Consider the following 20638-nt stretch of genomic DNA (forward strand, 5'->3'; position numbering starts at 1 on the left):
AGACATGACAGGCTTAAAAAAAAAAAAAAAAAAAAAAAAACATCTAACCTAAACAAACTTTGAATATTTTCTGTTTATTAAAACACAAATAGAGCAGCATGGTGGCAAAGTGGTTAGCACTGTCGCCTCACAGCATGAAGGTCCTGGCTGGTCCTGGTATTTTTTTTACTTGACCCTTTATTTTGGGGTGGCTGTAGCTCAGTAGGTAGAGCGGGTCACCTACTAATTGGAAGGTCAGCGGTTTGATTCCTGGCTACTCCAGGCTACATGCTAATGTATCCTTGGGCAAGATACTTAACCCCAAGTTGCTCTCCGACGCAACGGTCGGAGTATGTATGTATGTGTGTGAATGTTAGATAATAAAAGCATGGAAGTGCTTGTGTGCATGGGTAAATGCAAACGTGTTGTATAAGCGCTTTGAGTGCTCAGACTGAGTAGAAAAGCGCTATATAAGAGCTAGCCCATTTATCAGGTAAAATTTAAGAACCAGTTCTCATTTACAAACATGACCTCGCACACATTTCTGTGTGGAGATCTTCCTGTGTCTGTGTGTGTTCTCTCTGGGTACTCCAGCTTCCCCTCAGTCCACAGATATGCATGTTGTTCTAAATGACGATTCTATATGGACCACAGATGTGAGTGTGAATGGGTTTTCTGTCTATGTGTTAGCCCTGTGTTACACTGGTAGCCTGCCCAGGGTGAAGCAGTGACATTAGGATGCTCTCTTATTCACAAGAGGTCACCAAAGTGGGCAGCACCACATGTTTGATTTGGCAGTTTTGGACAGATAAAATACAAATAACTCCTATGCATTGTTCTTTTATATCACAATAGTAAATTACTAACTTTAATTCAACAACACAGTAGTTAGTTTCTGAGACAGAGCAAAAAAACTCAAAACTTCATCACTATGCAGTCTGACAGGGTAAGAGGTTAGGCTGACCTCACACATTGTTACATGTAACTAACTAGAACACAGGCGAGAAGAATTTAACTCTAAAAGCTCTAATCTGAACCTTTATTAACTCTCTTTTTTCAGGCTTGCCTTCCCAGACACCATTTTCTCTATAAAAGACTATGAATTCTGACCTAAGGGGTATTCTATGAACAAAGTTCAACACAGCCAGTCTTCGTTTGCCTTACCTTACTCGATAAAACCTAAATTCCCAGTCAGAGACAATTTTAACATGACAGTGGATATAAAGTTTTTCTTTTAAGCCAGGCTTTCTGCTTCAAGGTCTGAGTGAATTCTCCTCTCCTTCGGCACAAAATTAAAATTGTTAATCTGGTCATTTAGAGCATTAAAATAAACATTTTAATTTAAGTTAATTGGTACATTGTTCTTCTCCGTGAATCGCCATCTTATTGTGGCGGAGGGGTTTATGTGCCCCAGTAATCCCAGGAGATATGTTATCCGGGGGCTTGGGCCCCTGGTAGGGTTTCCCATGGGAAAACTGTCCTGGGTAAGGGGCCAGGCAAAGAGTAAAAGACAAAGAATCTAATCTTTCTGTTTGCAGACGATGTGGTCCTGTTGGCTTCATCAGGTGGTGCCCTCCAGCTCGCAGTCGAGTGTGAAGTGGCTGGCATGAAAATTAGCACTTCTAAGTCTGAGGCCATGGTCCTCAGCCAGAAAAGGGTGGAGTGCCCTCAGGGTCAAGTTGCTACCTCAGGTGGAGGAGTTCAAGTATCTCAGGATCTTGTTCACCAGTGATGGAAGATTGATAGAAGGATCGGGGCTGCGTCTGCAGTGATGCGGACGCTGCCCCCGCGACTAGGCCTGGAATAAGCGGAAGAAAATGGATGGCTATTTTGTTGCTCACTACAGTGTTGGTTATTTCTAAGGTGATGGCTGCACATTAGGGTTATGAAACTTTAAACTGGCTCAATTTAACCATTAAAATTTACTGTCCCACAGCCTGGTAAAAGGACTGCTTTAGTTTGTTGCAAAGCAAAGTTAAGTGAAATTAAAGTGAAATAAATTTTTGCCTTGCCTACCAATAGGTGGCAGGAGGTTATCCCTGAACCATTAATCTCACATTGAGAGTACGCATCTGTGTGACTTTTCATGTGGTAAAACAAATAACTAGATTTGAGCATTTTCCCAGCATTTTAACAACATGGCTTCTCCCCTGTGTGAGTTCTTATGTGTTCAGATAAACGACTACGACGTCCGAATGCCTTCCCACAAGTTTTACAACGATACGGCTTCTCCCCTGTGTGAATTCTTGTGTGCTCTGATAACTGACAGCTACGGCTGAACTTTTTCCCACATGTTTGACAATGATATGGTTTCACACCTGTGTGACTTCTCAAGTGCTTCATTAATGAACTACGATAACCAAACATTTTCCCACATGTTTTACAAGGATATGGCTTCTCACCTGTATGAATTATCATGTGACTCAGTAAATCACTATTATATCCAAACATTTTCCCACATGTTGTACACAAATATGGTTTCTCACCAGTGTGAGCTCTTGTGTGCTTCGATAACGAACTACGACATATGAACATTTTCCCGCACATTTTGCAAGAAAACGGCTTCTCGCCTGTGTGAATTCTAGAATGTATTTTCATTTGACAATTATACTTAAAGGCTTTTCCACAAATATCACATTTTAAAAACTTTTTACTTTTGCCAGAGTTACACTGGGTCTCTGACATAGGAGGGTCTTCTGCATTGTTGCGATTTTGGGTTCTATTTCCAGTTGATCTGGAATCTACTTTCTTGGTTACTTGTGGATTTTGGCTCTCAGCTACAGCAGAGCTGTCAGAGAGAAGATGCTCCCTGTTTGGTCTGTGGTCATTTTCCTCATAAGTTGAAGTCACCATAAAGGTATCGGTCTCCTCCTTCAATCCAAACTGCTCTCCCTCCTGAATGCTGCAGAGTTCCTCCTGTTCTTCTTTAGTCTGTGGAGGTTCTGGTTCCTCCTGGTCCAGACTGGAGTGCCTCTTCTGGTTACAGAGCTGCTGATCAGTGATCACCTCCTCCTCCTCCTTACACATATGTTGCTGTGGGAGGTCTGTAGGGACAAAAGCAGACAAAGTAAAATGATGGGATAACAGGAAAACACATCTGAGCAAATATATATTCAAAACAAGTTTTTACAGTGAGAACATGTTTCTCAGAAATACACAAAGTTTCCACTTCTTTTCGTTGCTGATGATCACTGATGTCAGTTGAAAAAATGGAGGCTGTTGGCTTTATTCTCACAGTGAACAGATGAGAAAGTCTCATTACAATTCAGCTACTAAGAGAAAGTCCACAAGTGAAGGCTGCAACAGAGAATACACATGGTACTGCAGAAGTAAACTCATTAACAGAGGAAGGACAGCAGTAAGAGTAGAGGGAGGTTAAACTATAGGCTGCTGTTGTAAAGCTGAAGGTTATATATTTACTGTAGTGAAGCCAAGCCAAGACGTTACACTGAGGCACTCGAGCTTCAGATGTTGCTACAACCTCTGTCACAAGGGGGGGGTTCTCTTTTATATAGCATTTATATTTTAACTCTGCACATACCTTCACTGATGGTGCCGCAGTAACAAAACTACAACAGCTACATAACTATAACAGACACAATAAACAATTTCCTTAAGCTGAAGAAAACACACAATGTTCCTGGAGCTGATGGAAGATTACTGCAAACCACTCAAAACAATCCACAATATGTTAACTCAATAAATAATCACTAAGAACGCACACTGGTATATGCAACACCTTCCATGTCAGGTGATACAACCAATGCAAAATTAGGAAAACATTAACCAATCATCAAAAATTTGAGATCACTAAGGACTTAATATCCAACCCTAGAATGGTTATAAAAATACAAAGTTCAGAAATATACCCATATGCGATTGAATTAAGGATACTTGGAAAGTAGAAAGTTTGTAGAATAATATAAATTAATAATTCAAAGATGAAAAAGATGATTTAGTGTCTGAACATGTTTATAGTTACGAGCGTTTTCATGATTTTACTTTGGCGAACTTTGTCTCTTCACTCAATGAAGAGCTTCCATGCCAGCAGCATGTTAGGATGTGGCTGAGAGTGTGCACTTTCTTCTGCTCATTCTGCCATGTGGGACAGTGAGATTTTTGTCAGGGCTGGGATAATTATTTATGATTTTTACATCCTCTATTTAAAAAGGTACTCTCATTGTGACCGAGATCTCTTTTTCAAGAGACACCTATGTTCAAAAACATATACAAAAATTGAGACAAACATCTATATACTATTATTATTAGTGGTAGTAATAGTATTAATAATAATAATAATATAATAATGAGACATTATACACACATATTAAAAAAGAAACATGAAGCAGAGTACTTCCAAATAGACAAATACAACCTATTACAGAGGATACAGAGAATTAAGTCTAAATAGAGATGAGGACATTCACAATCCAAAAATGTAAAAAACTGGGTGCCAAACTAACAAAAAACTAAAAGGAAAGTAGAGTTTGGACACCAGAGAAAACTTCTGAATACTTATTTATTACAAAACCATAATATGTGTAGCTTTGAGCCACAAAGGCCTTCCTCAGACAAAACACAGAGAGAAGTTGAATTTATTAAGACAATTTTTTTTTTCAAATACTTCTGCAAACCAAAATTATGACTTTTGTGACCTGTGAAAATTTGGCTTAGTTTTGTTTAAAATCCAATATTAGCAGCTCAATCGATTCAAGTCATCATCATCATTCAACATCATACCTTGGTGCAGATCAGCCTCTGGACCTCTGACAGCAAGTGCACAAATTTCATTGTGAATCCAAACAAATGAGCTGTTATTGGTCAAAACCCATTTTTACTAATTATAGCGCCCCCTAAAGTTGAATGGTCACCAAAATTCTTGTGCATCCTTTGGAAAGACCACAAGTCTATGCACGAAGTTTGGTTTTGATAGGTTAAAGTGTTGCCGAGTTATAAACTCAGTTCCTGTTGGCAACCTCGCCACCAATTTGATTGGCTTTGAAGGGCAAGTACTTTGGAAAATCAAAAATTCATCCAATAATTTCTGAAGCTGAGTTGAGTCAATTTTGGTCAGACTTTGTGACCTGTAAAAACTTTTAAAGAATAACATACAATTTAATGTGGTGGAAAAGGACATCATGAACTCATTGAATCACAATGTACTGTGATTTTCAGTCCTTCCCTGTATTCTAAGGTGAAGGGTTTGTTGTGTGTCAAGGAGTTGGGGTACAACAAAACCACCTCATCTACGTGCGGGAAATTCAAAATATCTTACTTGGCATTTTTACCATATTTGTTAATTATGAGAATCACACAAATGCTAGAACGCACACAGTACGAAGAAGGATTTAGACTTCTGCCACACAAAAGCATAATTCAGGCCTCAGGCTCCATGATTGTTGGGGGCATGCAGTATTTTGACATTGTGGACAGACAGACAGACAGACAGACACTTCATAGATCCTGAAGGAAATTAGGGCATCCAGCAACTTAATGCACACAATAAATAGAATCCAAATAATGGAGGTTGTTAAGGCCCTAGCCGGGTCTGCTGTGGCTTCCTGACCCACTGGGTGTGGCTTTCTCTCTCCAGCCTTGGGTGCCACCCCTTTTGGAACAGCTGACCCAACTCAGCAATCAAGCTGGGGTACTTAAGGCCAGAGAGAGGAGAGATCCAGGCCAGTGATTGCCAGAGACTGCCTTTGTGGCACAACTTGTGAACTGTGCGTGTTGCTGCAGCTGCTTACTCCTGCTCAGTGGAGAGGAGGGTGGTGTTTTGTTTTTGTGCGTGATGCCTCTTACCTCAAGTTGTTGTTTACGTTTGTTGAATAACTCCTATGTTTTGTTTTTCCTTTGTTTGAAGGTGATAGCAGCGTGTCCGTCTCTTTTTTGTTATAATCTTAATAAAAATCTTTTACCAATTTTGCTCGTGTTTTGTCAACTTTTTAGGGGGAACGTAACAGAGGAAAAAAAAAAAATACAAACAATACTAACAATACAGGCTAGCAAACTATACTAACTATACAAACTACTGTATTGTACTATTATACTATATTATATTACACTATACTATGCTATACTATACTAAGCTGTACAGGGGATTAGTACTTTGAGACAAGGAAACAAAAAAAACACAGGGACATGAATGAGTTTGGTAATGCAATATACATATATAAATGTGCAGAGCCAGATGTGCAAACAATGCAGTGGAGTAATACACAGTAGTAAAATGATAAAGTGTCTGATTTATAGAGTGCCAAATATCAACATATGTAATGATGTTATGATGCATGTTATCGTCCCCCCAAGTACAGCATTAAAGAGTCTGATGGCTCAAATTTCAGACAAATTTCTTAAATCTGTCTGTTGAGCAGTTCTGTGAGAGCAGCCTTCCACTGAACACACTCCTCTGTTGTGTGTAATGGATGCCTGTTTGTCCAGTGTCCTTCTCTCTGCCACTGTAGTCAGAGTCACTGACCCAGCCCGCCTGACCAACTTATCCAGCCTCAGTGCATCTCTCTTTCTAATGCTGCCTCCCCAGCACACCACCTCATAGAAGAGAATGCTGGCAACTACAGATATAGATTGGTAGAACATCTGCAGTAGTTTTCTGCATCATGTTAAAAGACCCCAATTTCCTCAGGAAATAAAGCTGGCTCTGCTCATTCCTGCACAGTGTTTCTGTCCACACCGACCAGTCCAGTTGGTTGTCCACTAGGGCTGGGCGATATGGACCAAAAGTAATATCTCAATATTTTTTAGCTGAATGGTGATATACAATATATATCTCGATATTTTTTTCTTCCCAAAAAGTATAAACCAAAAGGCACTTCTGAGTCAAAGATACATGTCCCAAATGTCAAACGGGCACTGTACATTCAGCTGTACATGTACATGAGAAATTGCACAAAAATAAAATATTGGCATATTTAAATAAATAAATGCTTCCCTATAAAAAAAAAGACTCCCAGCTGTGTTATTAAAATTTAAATAGAAAAGATACAGAGCAAAAATAGCAAAAGGCTGACTTATTCTTTAAAAAGGCAGTCTGGTGAAGTCTACTTCACTGGAAAGTGCTTCCTCCTGTGTGCACTCCTGTACATCTGGTACTGTGACAGACTGAATGATCAAAATTCCATCTGCAGGATTAAATCCAAAGACATATGCGCTGGCATATCACAGCAACGGGCCCACCTGCTCAATGCAGCGTCTGCAAGCACACGAAAAAGACCCACTTCTGCTATTAAGGTCACTTACGGTACAAACGGTAATAACATAAGGAAAATGTCCACTGTCAAAGCGACAGTCCATCTCGGCCAATGCAATCAACAAATGAAAAAAAAAATTGTCAGTTAGTTTAGCCAAATTAAACTATTCTGTTTGTTATAAAATTGTTTTCTCAGCTCTTACATTTTCTGTTTGCCATACTTCTGCCTCTCTTTGCTGAAAATTTCATTCAAATATTGATTTAAAGTCAGGGCAAAAATGCTAACTTTTCTGCATGTACTGCACTTTGAGATCACAATTTCCATTGATTTTAATGGTAAAACAGTGCATGCTAACAGAGTAGTTAATCAGGTGTAACAATTATTATTTGTGCTATTAGTGTGGTTTTGGTATCAAAATGTAATTGTTTTCCATGCTCTTTCTATCTGCATGAGTTTCAGATGTAACTGGAAATAATGAAAATTTTTGTAACATATCTATTTGGAGGCTTTTGATAACTCAAACTAATCTGAGACGAGCACTAGCGGAACAAATCAGAGCCGGGCCGGGCCCTTTATACCCAAATAATAAAGCTCATCATAACATCATTTTATAACATACACATGCCCAGAACAGCGGGAATGTGTATGTTATGAAGTGCCACTCATGTTAGCTTAGTCCGTAAAAATGCTCCACTTAAGGCCTTTAAGGCCGTTTCACACCGGATGCGTTGCTAAAAACAACATGAAATTCCGAATCTTTCGGATGTGAACCTGTCGTGTAACCTACACACACACGCGCTGCGTTTTGAGCTATGAACTCACATGGTGCTAAATGCAGCGCTCTGATTTATTCGCAAAAACGCAGCGCGTCCGATGTGTTTATTGGTTACACGACAAGTTCACATCCCAAAGATTCAAAATTTCATGTCGTTTTTACGCAACACATCCGGTGTGAAAGGGCCTTTAGAGTGAAAATAAAGCCAGTCATGCAGTCCAACATCTTATTCAATATTTTACACCTACTACATCACTAAAGTCAGTCGGTCTTGTAAAGTTTTGAGCAACCATGAATCAGTCCTGACTGTGGCAACCTTTAAACCCCCGTGTAAAACATGAATGATGGGTGATGCATAGTGGGTTGTATACTGTGCACACTGAGCCATGCATATTGCGATATAATCAAGACAGGGCCCTCCTTCTCCACCTCGCCTCGGACGTGACAGAGGCCTGGCTACCTGAAATCTTATTCTCCTCTCCTCTCTCCCATCCGGCCCCCGTTAGCCCCGGGCCGGGGGCGTGCCGCCCTCCCAGCCCCTCCAGAAGCTCCGCCCCTGGAGACGAGCATTTATCGGTTTATGACGTGACATGATCGATTGTCGTACAGCACCTGTGGTAGTACTATTGGGTGGTGTCGGTTGGAAAGCTCTGGCGGGCCGGATGTTGCCCGTGGGCCGCGAGTTGACGTTCCCTGCTGTAAAGGGTATGAAAGCGGCCGAGATCGCGCGTGCGCACTGTGGACCAAAATGGCCGCGCCGGGTCGATTTTTGTGACTATGTTGGAAAAACACCCCAGCTCCAAATAACCACACAGAGCTCTGATCAGGATCCTCCAGGAGTCCCATTCCTGTGTGATTTCACGGAGCCCCTCAGAGTGACTCACCTGTCCTGTGCAGCTTTATCTCAGGTTTCCAGGTGATATCCAGCAGTCTGCGCTGACGGTCGATCTCTTCCTCGTACTGGACGATCGTTTTTTCAAACTCTGTGAATATTTCTTCAGCAGCAGCAGTTAGCCGCTCGTTGATAAACTCTCTCAGATACTGAACTGAAGGCATTGTTACTCCAACAGCTCAGAGACTCAGCTCAGACACGTGTAAACAAACTCAATCCACACACGCGGCAATCTTACGGTACTTCCGCATTTTCTTTGTTTACTTCCGCCTGACGTTACACGGTGAAGTTCCGGCAGAGAACAACCGTTGCTTTTAGTTCCATTTTGTGCATATATATATATTTTTTTTTCCATTTTGTACATCTTGTACTAGCTCAGTGGAATAAAAGCAAAGAAACCAATTTTGATATTCCAGTTTTCAGTGTGTTTTTGATACATAAATAAACAAATCCATCATACCGAGAGCCTAAAAACAAGACCATAATTTAATTAAAAAAGAAAACAGACAAAAGCACATAAACTGCAGCAGCTTCTTTTACAGCTGTTGGGTCAAATAAAAGGAGTGAAGCCTCCTTCATCTGTGGCACTACATTACTCAGTTTTGATGGAGTCTCTCAGTAGTCATTATTACACAGGCTGCTTAGATACATAAAAATATATTCATATATTGAAAAAACATCCCATTGCTCACAGAGGTATAGATATTTTAAAATTTTATTTACAAAGTGAAACCCAGACATGAAGGTTTGATGGATTTTCTTTGGCTCAGATACCACAAAGAGAAGAACCAGATGTTCTGTGTGACCAAATTTGAAGCAGGAAACTTTAAACAGCAGCATGAAGCACAAACTGCAGAAAGATGAACCGTTATAAGGATTTTACAGGACACATCACTTCACTGACAAATTCTTCAACAGGAGACAAACAAGCTGAAGATAACCTGTTCTTCAGAGTTTTCATTTGTCCCAGCAGGGTCCTCACATCAGTCTGACCACAGATCTGTATCTGACTCTGCTGAGCTGCTCTGAGTGTTTCTGATGCTGCTGATCTCCTGAACTTTCACCATAACAATCATTTAATAACCTGTAAACAAATCCATCCAGTGAGCTGCAGTTCTGCAGGCAGAAACAGTTAGCTGGGAGAGCTCAGAGGAGAATGATCAGACTGGCTGGAGCTCACAGACAGACCACGAGACAGAAACTCTTTAAAGCTGCACTGAGCAGAAAAGCAGCTCCTCCTCCTCCTCCTGACTGCAGAAGCTGCTTCAGGGCAGAAAACAGTTTGACTCCAGCTGTGAACATCAAACTACTCACAGCTGACTCCTGGTGAACATCAGTTCCAACATTTCTCCTCTGGAAACTTGGAAAAACTGGCTGTGATTTGGATCTTTTCAGCTCTCATAGGTACGTATGTTTCTGACATGACCTGAAACCTGAAATTCAAAGACATTTTTACAGTGTTACAGATCCTGTTTGGATTTCTTTGAGCTCGCTGTGTTTTTCAATGTTGGATATGTGACTGTGGTACAGAGCTGTAAATATAACATGTTGTTTCATCACCAGGTAACAGCTTGGAGGATGATATTACTGCCAGCAGTGCTGAAGTGCTTTCATCAGAGGGACAAACAGCTACTGTGTCCTGTAGCTATTCAGTTAAAGCCGATAATCTCCAGTGGTATCGACAGGATCCTGGATCAGCTCCTCAGTTCCTTCTCCTGATCACTGACACAAAAGAACCGAGTATAGTGAGAGCAACACCCCCAAACCCTCGACTGACTGCTACACTGAATGAAGAGAGGAATCAAGTCAACCTTCAGATCTCCTCTGCTGCAGTGACAGACTCTGCTGTGTACTACTGTGCTCTGCAGCCCACAGTGACAGGAAACAGCAAAACTCTGTACAAAAACCTTTGGAGCAAAGACAACAGAATACTCCACAACATCCACTAGAGGGAGACACACACTGATGAACCTCTGATTCTTGTGTCATTGGACTGATGACAAAGACAACAGAGAAATGAAGCAGTAAAGATCAGAGACAGAGACAGAGCTGCTGTGGAAGCACAAAACTATTTGATTGGTTGAGATGATAGATGAAGGTCACTGGGCCCGCCCACTGAACTTCAGCTCCTCCAATGACATTATTTCTTCCTCATTGTGCTGCAGTGGAAGAACATTGTTCATGTGCTGTCTGTCTGGCTTTAATAACTCCAAAGACATGTTGCTGCACCTCTTTTTGCTTCTATCTCACATTATAGGTGAGTTTAAGAACAGGGATTAAAGTTTAGTTGAAGCTGCTGCATTAAGCAGATATACAGACTGCATTTCACTACTTTTCTTCTTTCTTTGTCCAGGACCAACAGCTGGAGACACAATCTCTCCTCAACAAGCTGAAGTCACTGAAACAGAAGGACAAACTGTCACACTCACATGTAGCTATCAGACAGATGATAGTTATATCTACCTTTACTGGTACAGACATCATTCTGACCTTCAGGCTCCTCAGTTTATACTTTTCAAAGGAGCAAAATCACAGAGTGGTTATGATTATATTCCTGATAGTAGATACGAGTCAGAAATAACAGATACATCAACTAAACTGACCATTAAAGCTCTAACCCTGGCAGACACAGCTCTCTACTACTGTGCTCTAGAAACACAGTGATACAAAGTGTAGAAGAGGCTGTACAAAAACCTGAACACAGATATCTGACTACTCTTCAAAGAGGAGGGAAGTGGTATTCAAAGCACAGCTTCATATCAGATGGATTCTGCTGATTCCTGTTTTATCAGAGTCACTGTGGTTACAGCTGCTAATGAAACACTGTGGGAGGATTCACATGAGCAGCAAATCCACATCAACCACAAACCAGATGTAGGAATTTGTAAATAACTGGATACAAATGAACAGCAAAACATTGGAATTTTCTTAAATTTCTGATTTTACACACACACACACACAAAAAAAACACATTACCATACAGCAGTCCAACAGTTGTAGCAAGACAGGTAAAAACATAAAAATATGTTGACCAAGGATTAATGTTCATACAAAAACGAGCCACAGGAAAGCTGATGTATAGACCTTGCACAACCAATTTTCAAATGTAAAAATTTAACCAAAAATGACAAATCATGTCCTCCATGAATCACCACTTTATTGTGGTAGAGGGGTTTCTGTGTCCCAGTGATCAAACTGCTTCTGGCCCTGCCCCCTATTTTGGGTCCAGGAATTGATGTCAAAAACATTTGGAAACAATTTGGCCCTTTAAGTTACTCCTTTTGAAATTTTGCCTTCCCATGCAATTAAAAGAATTAAGCAAAATGTTAATATAAAAATATTTGAGGTAAATATGAAAGGCCTGTTATTACTGTCTTCCTGAAGACATCTCAGTCTGATAGAACACCATTGGGATGAATTAGAGTGGCGACTGAGCCAGGCCTTCTCATTTATCAGTGTCTGACCTCACAATTGTGCTTCTGGAAGAATGGTTAAAAATCCCCATAAACACACTCCTAAACCTTGTGCAAAGCCTTCCCAGAAGAGTTGAAGCTGTTTTACCTGCAATGGGTGGGCCAATATATCAAACCGTATGGATATAGAATAGGATGTCACTCAAGTTCATATGTGAGTGAAGGCAGATGAGTGAATACAGTGTTTCAAGCCATAACTTTTAAAGGGTTACAAAGCTGTTCAGATTTTTTTCCCTGCAATTTGAAGTAAAAAAAGAACACAGAAGGAAAAAAGAAAAGAAAAAAAGCAGAGCAGAGTTGTTGCAAACCATTTATTGGACACACAAGTTCGACAAAGCACAAAGAAGAAAAAGCAAGAGCTTCCTGGGAGTACAGTAAGCACATGCAGGTCAAGGCCACAGAGACAGACAAGAGACAAAGACTGCTGAGACTTGTGCAGACCAGGAGCCTCCTTTTTGTTACACAACTTTTCCAAATCTTGGCATTAACTGTATCAGGTTTTACCATTAAACACCAATCAGTTCCTTTTAAAAGCCATTAAATAAGTAACTTTTAAGTATGCATAACTTTAATTTTGCAAGACTTATTTATTTTTATGTAATTTGAGAGATTTTACATATCCTACTGTCAGCCTGCACAGCTCATTGGCTCTCTTCCCAGCCCCCTGGCAGCCTTCCCACTGCAAGTCTGCACAACCTACAACCTATAGCTGTCAGAATCCAGCTATAAAGGTGAGATAAATGCAATAAATGTGAGTATAAAAGATTATTTTGAATATATAAAAATCAATCAAGTAATATATGTATAAATCAAAAAAACAAAGCAGTGTATATGGCTAACATTATGGGGACATAATGTCAGCATAGTCAAAATAAGTGAAAACAGTATCAATATTTCTTCCAGTGTCTTACCTAGCAATCCAGAATGTATGTGTATATAACAGAAAAAATCCAAATGACCCTCTACCTACACCTGAGGTTCCACAGCATATCTAGATTCTTACAAAACAGAAAATAAAGCAAACAGTAACAGTAGAAACAGCACACTGATCTAAATTAACTAAATGACCAAAAGAAAAATGAGCCAAATAAACTAAATAAATGTCAATGTAAAAAAACAGCCTCATGAAAATAAACATCTAAGCTCAACAAACTTTTGGTATTTTCTGTTTATTAAAACATAAATAGAGCAGCATGGTGGTGGTTAGCACTGTCACCTCACAGCATGAAGGTCCTGGCTTGCTGGGGCATTTCTGTGGGGAGTTCTCTCTGGGTACTCCAGCTTCCTCCCAGCCCACAGACATGCATGTCGTTTTAAAGGGTGATTCTATATTGACCACAGGTGTGAGTGTGAATGGTTTTCTGTCTCTGTGATAGACTGAAGACCTGCCCAGGGTGAAGAAGTGACATTTGGCTGCTCCCTTATTTAAAAGGGGTCACCAAAGTGGGCATTACCACATGTTTAGGGTGGAGGTAGAGGTGGTTACCTACTAATTGGAAGGCTGGCAGTTTAATCCCTGGCTGCTCTATTCTGTATACCAAAAGTATCCTTGGGCAATATTCTGAACCCCAACCGACACAACCGTTGGAGTGTGAATGTAAGATAGAAAACACTTAACACATTCACTTGTGTGTATGTGAGGAATGTTGTATAAAGCACTTTATAACATATTTGTAAAATACTAACTTTAATTCAACAACACAGCACTTGTCATGAGACAGAACAACAAAAAAAAATCTTACTGTCGTGCAGTTTGACAGGAGTTACGTGTACATGTAACAAACTGGAACACAGAATGAAAGGATTTAACTCTAAAAGCTCTACTCTGAACCATTATAAGCTCTCAAAAGGATAAAGTCAAAAAGGGAATGTCCACAATTAAAAATTTTAGATGCAGGATATTTTATTTAAGCAATTTAGCAGGGGCAGAGCCAAAGCTCAACCAAAAAATAAAAATCACAATAAAAATCACCTGAAATTTATTTTGACTTACTCTACTCTATGCTAATGCTGATTTCTAATACTGATCTAGAGATGAACAGAGAGAGAAGAGAGTAATGTGGTGGCCAGCCGACATGATTCTCTCCAGGCTGTGCCTGAAGTAATCCAAAAAGGGAAGTGATAATCCAGTACAAGATTCTTCCATCTTAGGTTAAATCCAACATGGCAAAATTGGTAGAGAAAAGATCAAAAATTATAATCCGATTTATCAGTCCACAGTTGTTAAGTCTGTATAGGTTCTCAGTCATCCAGGTCATAGTAGTATCTGGAGCATGAAAAAGGGTGAGTGGACTGTTCTGTTTCTTGAAGACCTCTCATCTGAAAGGCTTCTTCAGTTCTCAAATCAAAAGGTGGAGTGATCCAGGCATTTAAACCCTAGTGGGCGTAGTCCCCTGGAAGTGTTTGTGACCCACTATTGTTCATGTGCATCACCTTGGCACATGTGATTCGAGAATACGGATCCTTGTGTGAGTTTTCATGTGACGCAACAAATAATAACGAGATTTGAACATCTTTCCACATGCTTTACAACAATATGGCTTCTCCCCTGTGTGAGTTCTCACATGCTCTGCTAAACGATTACGATATCTGAATGATTTCCCACAAGTTTTACACTGATACGGCTTCTCTCCTGTGTGAATTCTTATATGCTCTGATAAATGAGAACTCCGGCTGAATGTTTTCCCACACGTTTTACAATGATACGGTTTCTCACCCGTGTGAATTAACATGTGTTTCATTAAAGAACTACTGTATCCGAACATTTTCCCACAAGTTTTACACGATATGGCTTCTCACCTGTGTGAGTTCTCAGGTGCTTAAGTAAGTCACTATTATATGCAAACATTTTCCCACATGTTGTACATAAATATGGCTTCTCACCTGTGTGAGCCTCTTGTGTGCTTTGATAAGGAACTACTACATATAACATTTTCCCGCACATTTACAAGAAAATGCTTCTCACCTGTGTGGACTCTATAATGTCGTTTCATTTGATAATTATACTTAAAGGCTTTTCCACAAATATCACATTTCAAATACTTTTTACCTTTGCCAGAGTTACACTGACTCTCTGACGTTGTAGGGTGTTCTGCATCGTTATGATTTTGGTTTCTATTGCTAGTAGATCCGGAATCTACTTTCTTGGTTGCTTCCTTATATTGGCTCTCATCTACAACAGAGCTATGAGAAAGGAACTGTATGAGAAAGGTATCAGTCTCCTCCTTTAACACAAGCTCCTGTCCCTCCTGAATGCTGAAGAGTTCCTCCTGTTCCTCTTTTATCTGTGGAGGTTCTGGTTCCTCCTGGTCCAGACTGGAGTTCCTCTCTTGGTTACAGAGCTGCTGCTCAGTGATCACCTCCTCCTCCTTACATACACGTTGCTGTGGGAGGTCTGCAGGGACAAAAGGAGACAAAACGAAAAATGATTTGATAATAGAAAAACACATCTAAGCAAATATATTGTCAAAACAAGGCTCTACAGTGTGAAGATGTTTCTCATAAATACACAAAGTTTCCACTTCTTGTCAGTGCTGATAATCACTGATGTCAGTTGTAGAAATGGAGGTTGTTGAGGCAGAATCCTCATACTTAACAGGTAAGAAAGTCTCATTAAAATTCAGCTACAAATAAGAAAGTCCACAAATGAAGGCTGAGAATACACACACTACTCCAGCATTAAACACATCAACAGCAGAAGTACAGCAGTATAAGCTGGTGTTGTAAAGCTGTAGGTTATATATTTACTGTAGTGAGCTATGGGATTACTAAGCCAAAAACTCACACAGAAGCACTTGAGCTTTAGTTGTTGCTTCAACCTCTGTGCAGCCAGAAGGGGAACTCTTTAATATAGCATTTATATTTATACACACACATATATATATATATATATAATATATATACACACACACACACATATATATATATATATATATATACACACACACACACACACATATATATATATATACACACACACACACACACATATATATATATACACACACACACACACACACATATATATATACACACACACACACACACATATAATATATACACACACACACATATATATATATATACACACACACACACACACATATATATATACACACACACACACACACACACACACACCCTCGACCCACTACAGTTTGCATACCGGCCAGACAGATCCACAGATGACGCCATATCCTTCCTCCTCCACAAGACCCTTTCACACATAAGACACTGGTAAGGGGAACTATGTGAGAGTGCTGTTTGTAGATTACAGCTCAGCATTCAACACCATAGTTCCCTCCAGGCTGGTCTCTAAGCTGCTGGACCTGGGCCTGGGCCCATCCCTGTGCAGGTGGGTTCACAGCTTCCTGACCAGCAGACCACAGGTGGTACGAGTGGGTCACCTCACCTCATCCTCCCTCACCCTCAACACTGGATCCCCCCAAGGCTGTGTGCTCAGCCCTCTGCTGTACTCACTGTACACCCATGACTGCGAGGCCACGTCAGAGTCCAACGTCATCATCAAGTTTGCTGACGACACTGCTGTTGTGGGACTAATCTCTCACAATGAGGAGACAGCCTACAGGAGAGAGGTCTCCGCCTGGAGAACTGGTGCCAGGAGAACCACCTCCTGCTCAACGTCAGCAAAACAAAGGAACTGATTGTGGACTTCAGCAGGAAGCAGCAGAGGGACTACCATCCACTTGTCATCAGTGGTGCTGAGGTGGAAAGAGTGGACACTTTCAAATACCTGGGAGTGACCATCTCACAGGACCTGTCCTGGACTCATCACATAAACATCACTGTGAAGAAGGCCAGACAGCGTCTCTACCTCCTCAGGCGGCTGAGAGACTTCAAGCTCCCACTCAAGGTGCTCAGGAACTTTTACACCTGCACCATCGAGAGCATCATGCGTGGGAGCATCACCACCTGGATGGGAAACTGCACCAAGCAGGACTTCATGGCCCTAAAAAGGGTTGTTCGTTCAGCTGAACGGACCATCAGAACCACCCTCCCCAACCTGCAGGACATTTACACCAAGCAGTGCAGGCTGAGGGCCATGAAGATCCTAAAACAGCCCAGCCACCCCGGACACTCTCTCTTCTCCCTGCTCCCATCAGGCCGGCATTACCGCTGCCTGAGGATTAAGACTGAAAGGTTGAAGAAGAGTTTTTACCCACAAGCCATCCGTCTGCTCAACTCTGAGCCCTAACTGGACCATTATTGCACAATGTAAATATTATAATTTAAAAAGTGTGTATAGTGTATAGTATATAGAGTATAGTGTATAGTGTGAATTACTTTTTTATTTTTATTCTTCTTATTTATATGTGTGTGTATATATGGTTGCAGGTACAAAATACATTTCACTGTGCATTGTACTGTGTATAACTGTGCATGTGACAAATAAACACTATCTTATCTTATCTTATCTTATCTTAAGAGGGTAAAGTTCTCCTGAAACTTCACAAGCAGTTTGGCCACGCCTCCACAGACCAGCTGCAGAGACTCATTCATAGCTCTGGAAATACTGACAAAGACTGTCCAGTCCTCTTGCAGGAGATCATTCATGACTGTGAGATATGTCAGAGGTACAGCAGGACAAAACCTAAGCCTGCTGTTGGTTTGCTTTGGCCTCAGAGTACAATGAGATGGTGGCAATGGATCTACCTGAGTTGGAATCTGGTGTATGGTACCTGCACATTATTGACCATTTTACACGTTTCAGCGCTGGAAACATTTTGAGGACCAAGAAACCCTCTGAGATTGTAAAGTCCTTCATTCACTCATGGATAAGTGTCCATGATGCCCCCCAAACAGAACTACACAGTGGAGAGTTCAATAATGAGGAAGTTAGAGACATGGCAGAAAAATTCAACACTGAGACAAAGACTACAATGGGCTACAGTCCCTGGAGCAATGGACTGCTGGAGAGACACAACATGACACTGACTGACATGCTCCTGATGGTGAAAAGGGAAAATGGGAGTGGTTGGCAAACTGCTCTAGAATGGGCTCTTATGGCCAAAAACAGTATGGTCAGTGTACATGGTCATAGTCCACACCAGCTTGTGTTTGGTCACAGTCCTAATCTTCCTTCTGTTTTGGTTGATAAACTACCTGCTCTAGAGGACACGTCTATAAATGCTAGCACAGGACAGCACCTGGCAGCGTTACATGCTTCCAGAAGAGCTTTCACAGAGGTGGAATGCTAAAACAGAATAAGAAGAGCTTTGCGCAGGCACTTAAGACCTACAGATGGTAAATGGACTAGTTCTTATATAGCACTTTTCTACTCAGGTATGAGCACTCAAAGCGCTTACACAACACGTTTTACATTTACCCATGCACACCCATTCATACAAGCACTTCCATGATTAATTAATTAAGCTAAGTGCTTTAATTATCTAACATTCACTCACATTCATACTCCGATGGAACGGTCGGAGAGCAACTTGGGGTTAAGTATCTTGCCCAAGGATACATTGGCATGCAGCCTGCAGTAGCCAGGAATTGAACCACTGACCTTCCGATCAGTAGGTGACCTGCTCTACCTACTGAGCTACAGCCACCCCTCTGAGCTACAGATGAAAGGTATGAGACAGGAGACAAGGTGTGCTATAAGAGAGCAGACAGTATAGAGTGGTCAACATGCACAACACTGGTTGTAAAATGTTGAAAGTTGATCGTGGAGTGTTTTACTGGCAGAATGATGAGTCTGAGGTGACAGGAGTACTGGCGTGTCATGTGGATGATTTTCTTTGGGCAGGATCAAAGCACTTTGTAACTAATGTTACTGTACTTAAGTCTGCCAGTCATGTGGGCCCTGAAGAACATGAGAGTTTTTCTTATGTGGGAATGGACGTCATTACTTTGGATGGTATAGTGCACGTGCATCAGCACAGTTACACTGACAACCTACAAACAGTTCATTTAAAAGCAGCACGGGCTGTACAGAGAGATGTCCCACTAAACGAGACCGAGAGAACAGCTTAAGTCCAAAACAGGGCTGCAGCTATCGATTATTTTAGTAATTTGGTAATCGATTATTCCATCGATTACTCGAGTAATTGGATAAGAAATACTTTTGTATTAACAGTTCATCTGCATATTTTAACTTCCGTACTGCAGTTTTTTGCTTTGTGAAACAAACAGTGGTGGATGGAGCAGCTACAAAGTTCTCTTTTCTTCTGTTAGGGATTATTTTTTACTCAGTGAATAAAGACAAATGGTTAAAGGTAAACTCCAGTAAATTAATTAAACAGTGGATCAACCAAATAATAAACAATTAAATAATATATTATATAGACAGAGAGCAACAGATCAGAAAGTTCTAGACTAACTTCTCTCTTTCAGTGCATCTTATCTTGAGGACCGGCCACCGAACGTACAATTAGAACATCGCCAACGTCACCATGTTCTGTCATTAATCTGGACAAGATTTCTCTGTATTGATTAAATTAGAACATCAGGAAGAAGATGTGCCAATGACTGAGAGGAATCTGAGTCATGAAAAACCAGCCAGAACAAGACTGAATGACGAAGGTCAACTCATAGCACCCAGAGATTGTTTCTGCTTAGATAACAACGTGTATAAAAATGTTTTGGATAGACAGGAACACGAGCTCAGAGAGACAGAGAGAGCACACTCTTACTCTGATTCCCCACATGGCCATGTGTGTATTTTTTCTGATCCTTTAATATATTAAATATATATTAAATATTTTACTTTTTTTAATCAAAGTGTTTCAGGTGTCTTCCTTCACAAAAAACCTGTTTACCTGACACTTCACTTGTTGATCAGGTGGTTGATGATGGACCTCCAGCTGTGTGAGCATAATCTTGTAATGCTGTGTATTCACAAGCATTCTCCTAAATAGTTTCTACTGCAGGTCTATATTTAGTCACTAATCAGGGATTCTGGTATCGATGATGAGTGTAGTGCTAGTGCTAATAGTGGGGCTCGCTAGCAAACTGCGGTTATAGTGATCCATTCTGGGAGCTAAAGTAGAGAAAAAATAAAAGTTGAAATTCTCAGCACAGCGAGCACAACACAAAACACAGAAGAGAGCGAGCGGAGCTGTGGTAAAACATGTCAGCAATGATCCACGTAGCGTCAACGGGAATCCGTCACAGCAGCTGAGAGCTTTTTAGAATCTGAGGCTTTTTTTTCTAACTTCTGATCCCCGCTTCGTTCCAGTAGGTGGTGGCAATGCAGCTCTAAACTGGTTTGGTCAACCACCATTAAACCCACAAGAAGAAGAAGACGACAATGGAGAACTGTAATGCAACTAATGTGGGTGAAACA

At 40.8% G+C, this 20638-nt stretch overlaps 3 protein-coding genes and 1 pseudogene across 3 annotated transcripts in view; all 4 read right to left on the bottom strand.

Moving 5' to 3' along the window:
• The window catches only part of LOC115795213 (zinc finger protein 2 homolog), a 500950-nt gene that overhangs the window by 232698 nt on the left and 247614 nt on the right, over positions 1-20638 (bottom strand). The gene's annotated exons all lie outside the window — the stretch shown is intronic.
• Positions 1-20638, bottom strand: part of LOC115795240 (zinc finger protein 570-like) — a 62844-nt gene that overhangs the window by 40299 nt on the left and 1907 nt on the right. The gene's annotated exons all lie outside the window — the stretch shown is intronic.
• Positions 346-9110, bottom strand: LOC115795239 (zinc finger protein OZF-like). Its single transcript, XM_030751069.1, has 2 exons — positions 8847-9110; positions 346-3023 (listed from the first exon to the last, which is right to left on the bottom strand). The coding sequence occupies exons 1-2, from the start codon at positions 9016-9018 to the stop codon at positions 2110-2112; spliced, it is 1086 nt and encodes a 361-aa protein (XP_030606929.1). The 5' UTR covers positions 9019-9110; the 3' UTR covers positions 346-2109.
• Positions 12625-15840, bottom strand: LOC115795241 (zinc finger protein 664-like; annotated as a pseudogene).

This window comes from Archocentrus centrarchus, chromosome 17 (genome assembly GCF_007364275.1).
Source record: "Archocentrus centrarchus isolate MPI-CPG fArcCen1 chromosome 17, fArcCen1, whole genome shotgun sequence".
Classification (NCBI taxonomy): Eukaryota; Metazoa; Chordata; class Actinopteri; order Cichliformes; family Cichlidae; genus Archocentrus; species Archocentrus centrarchus.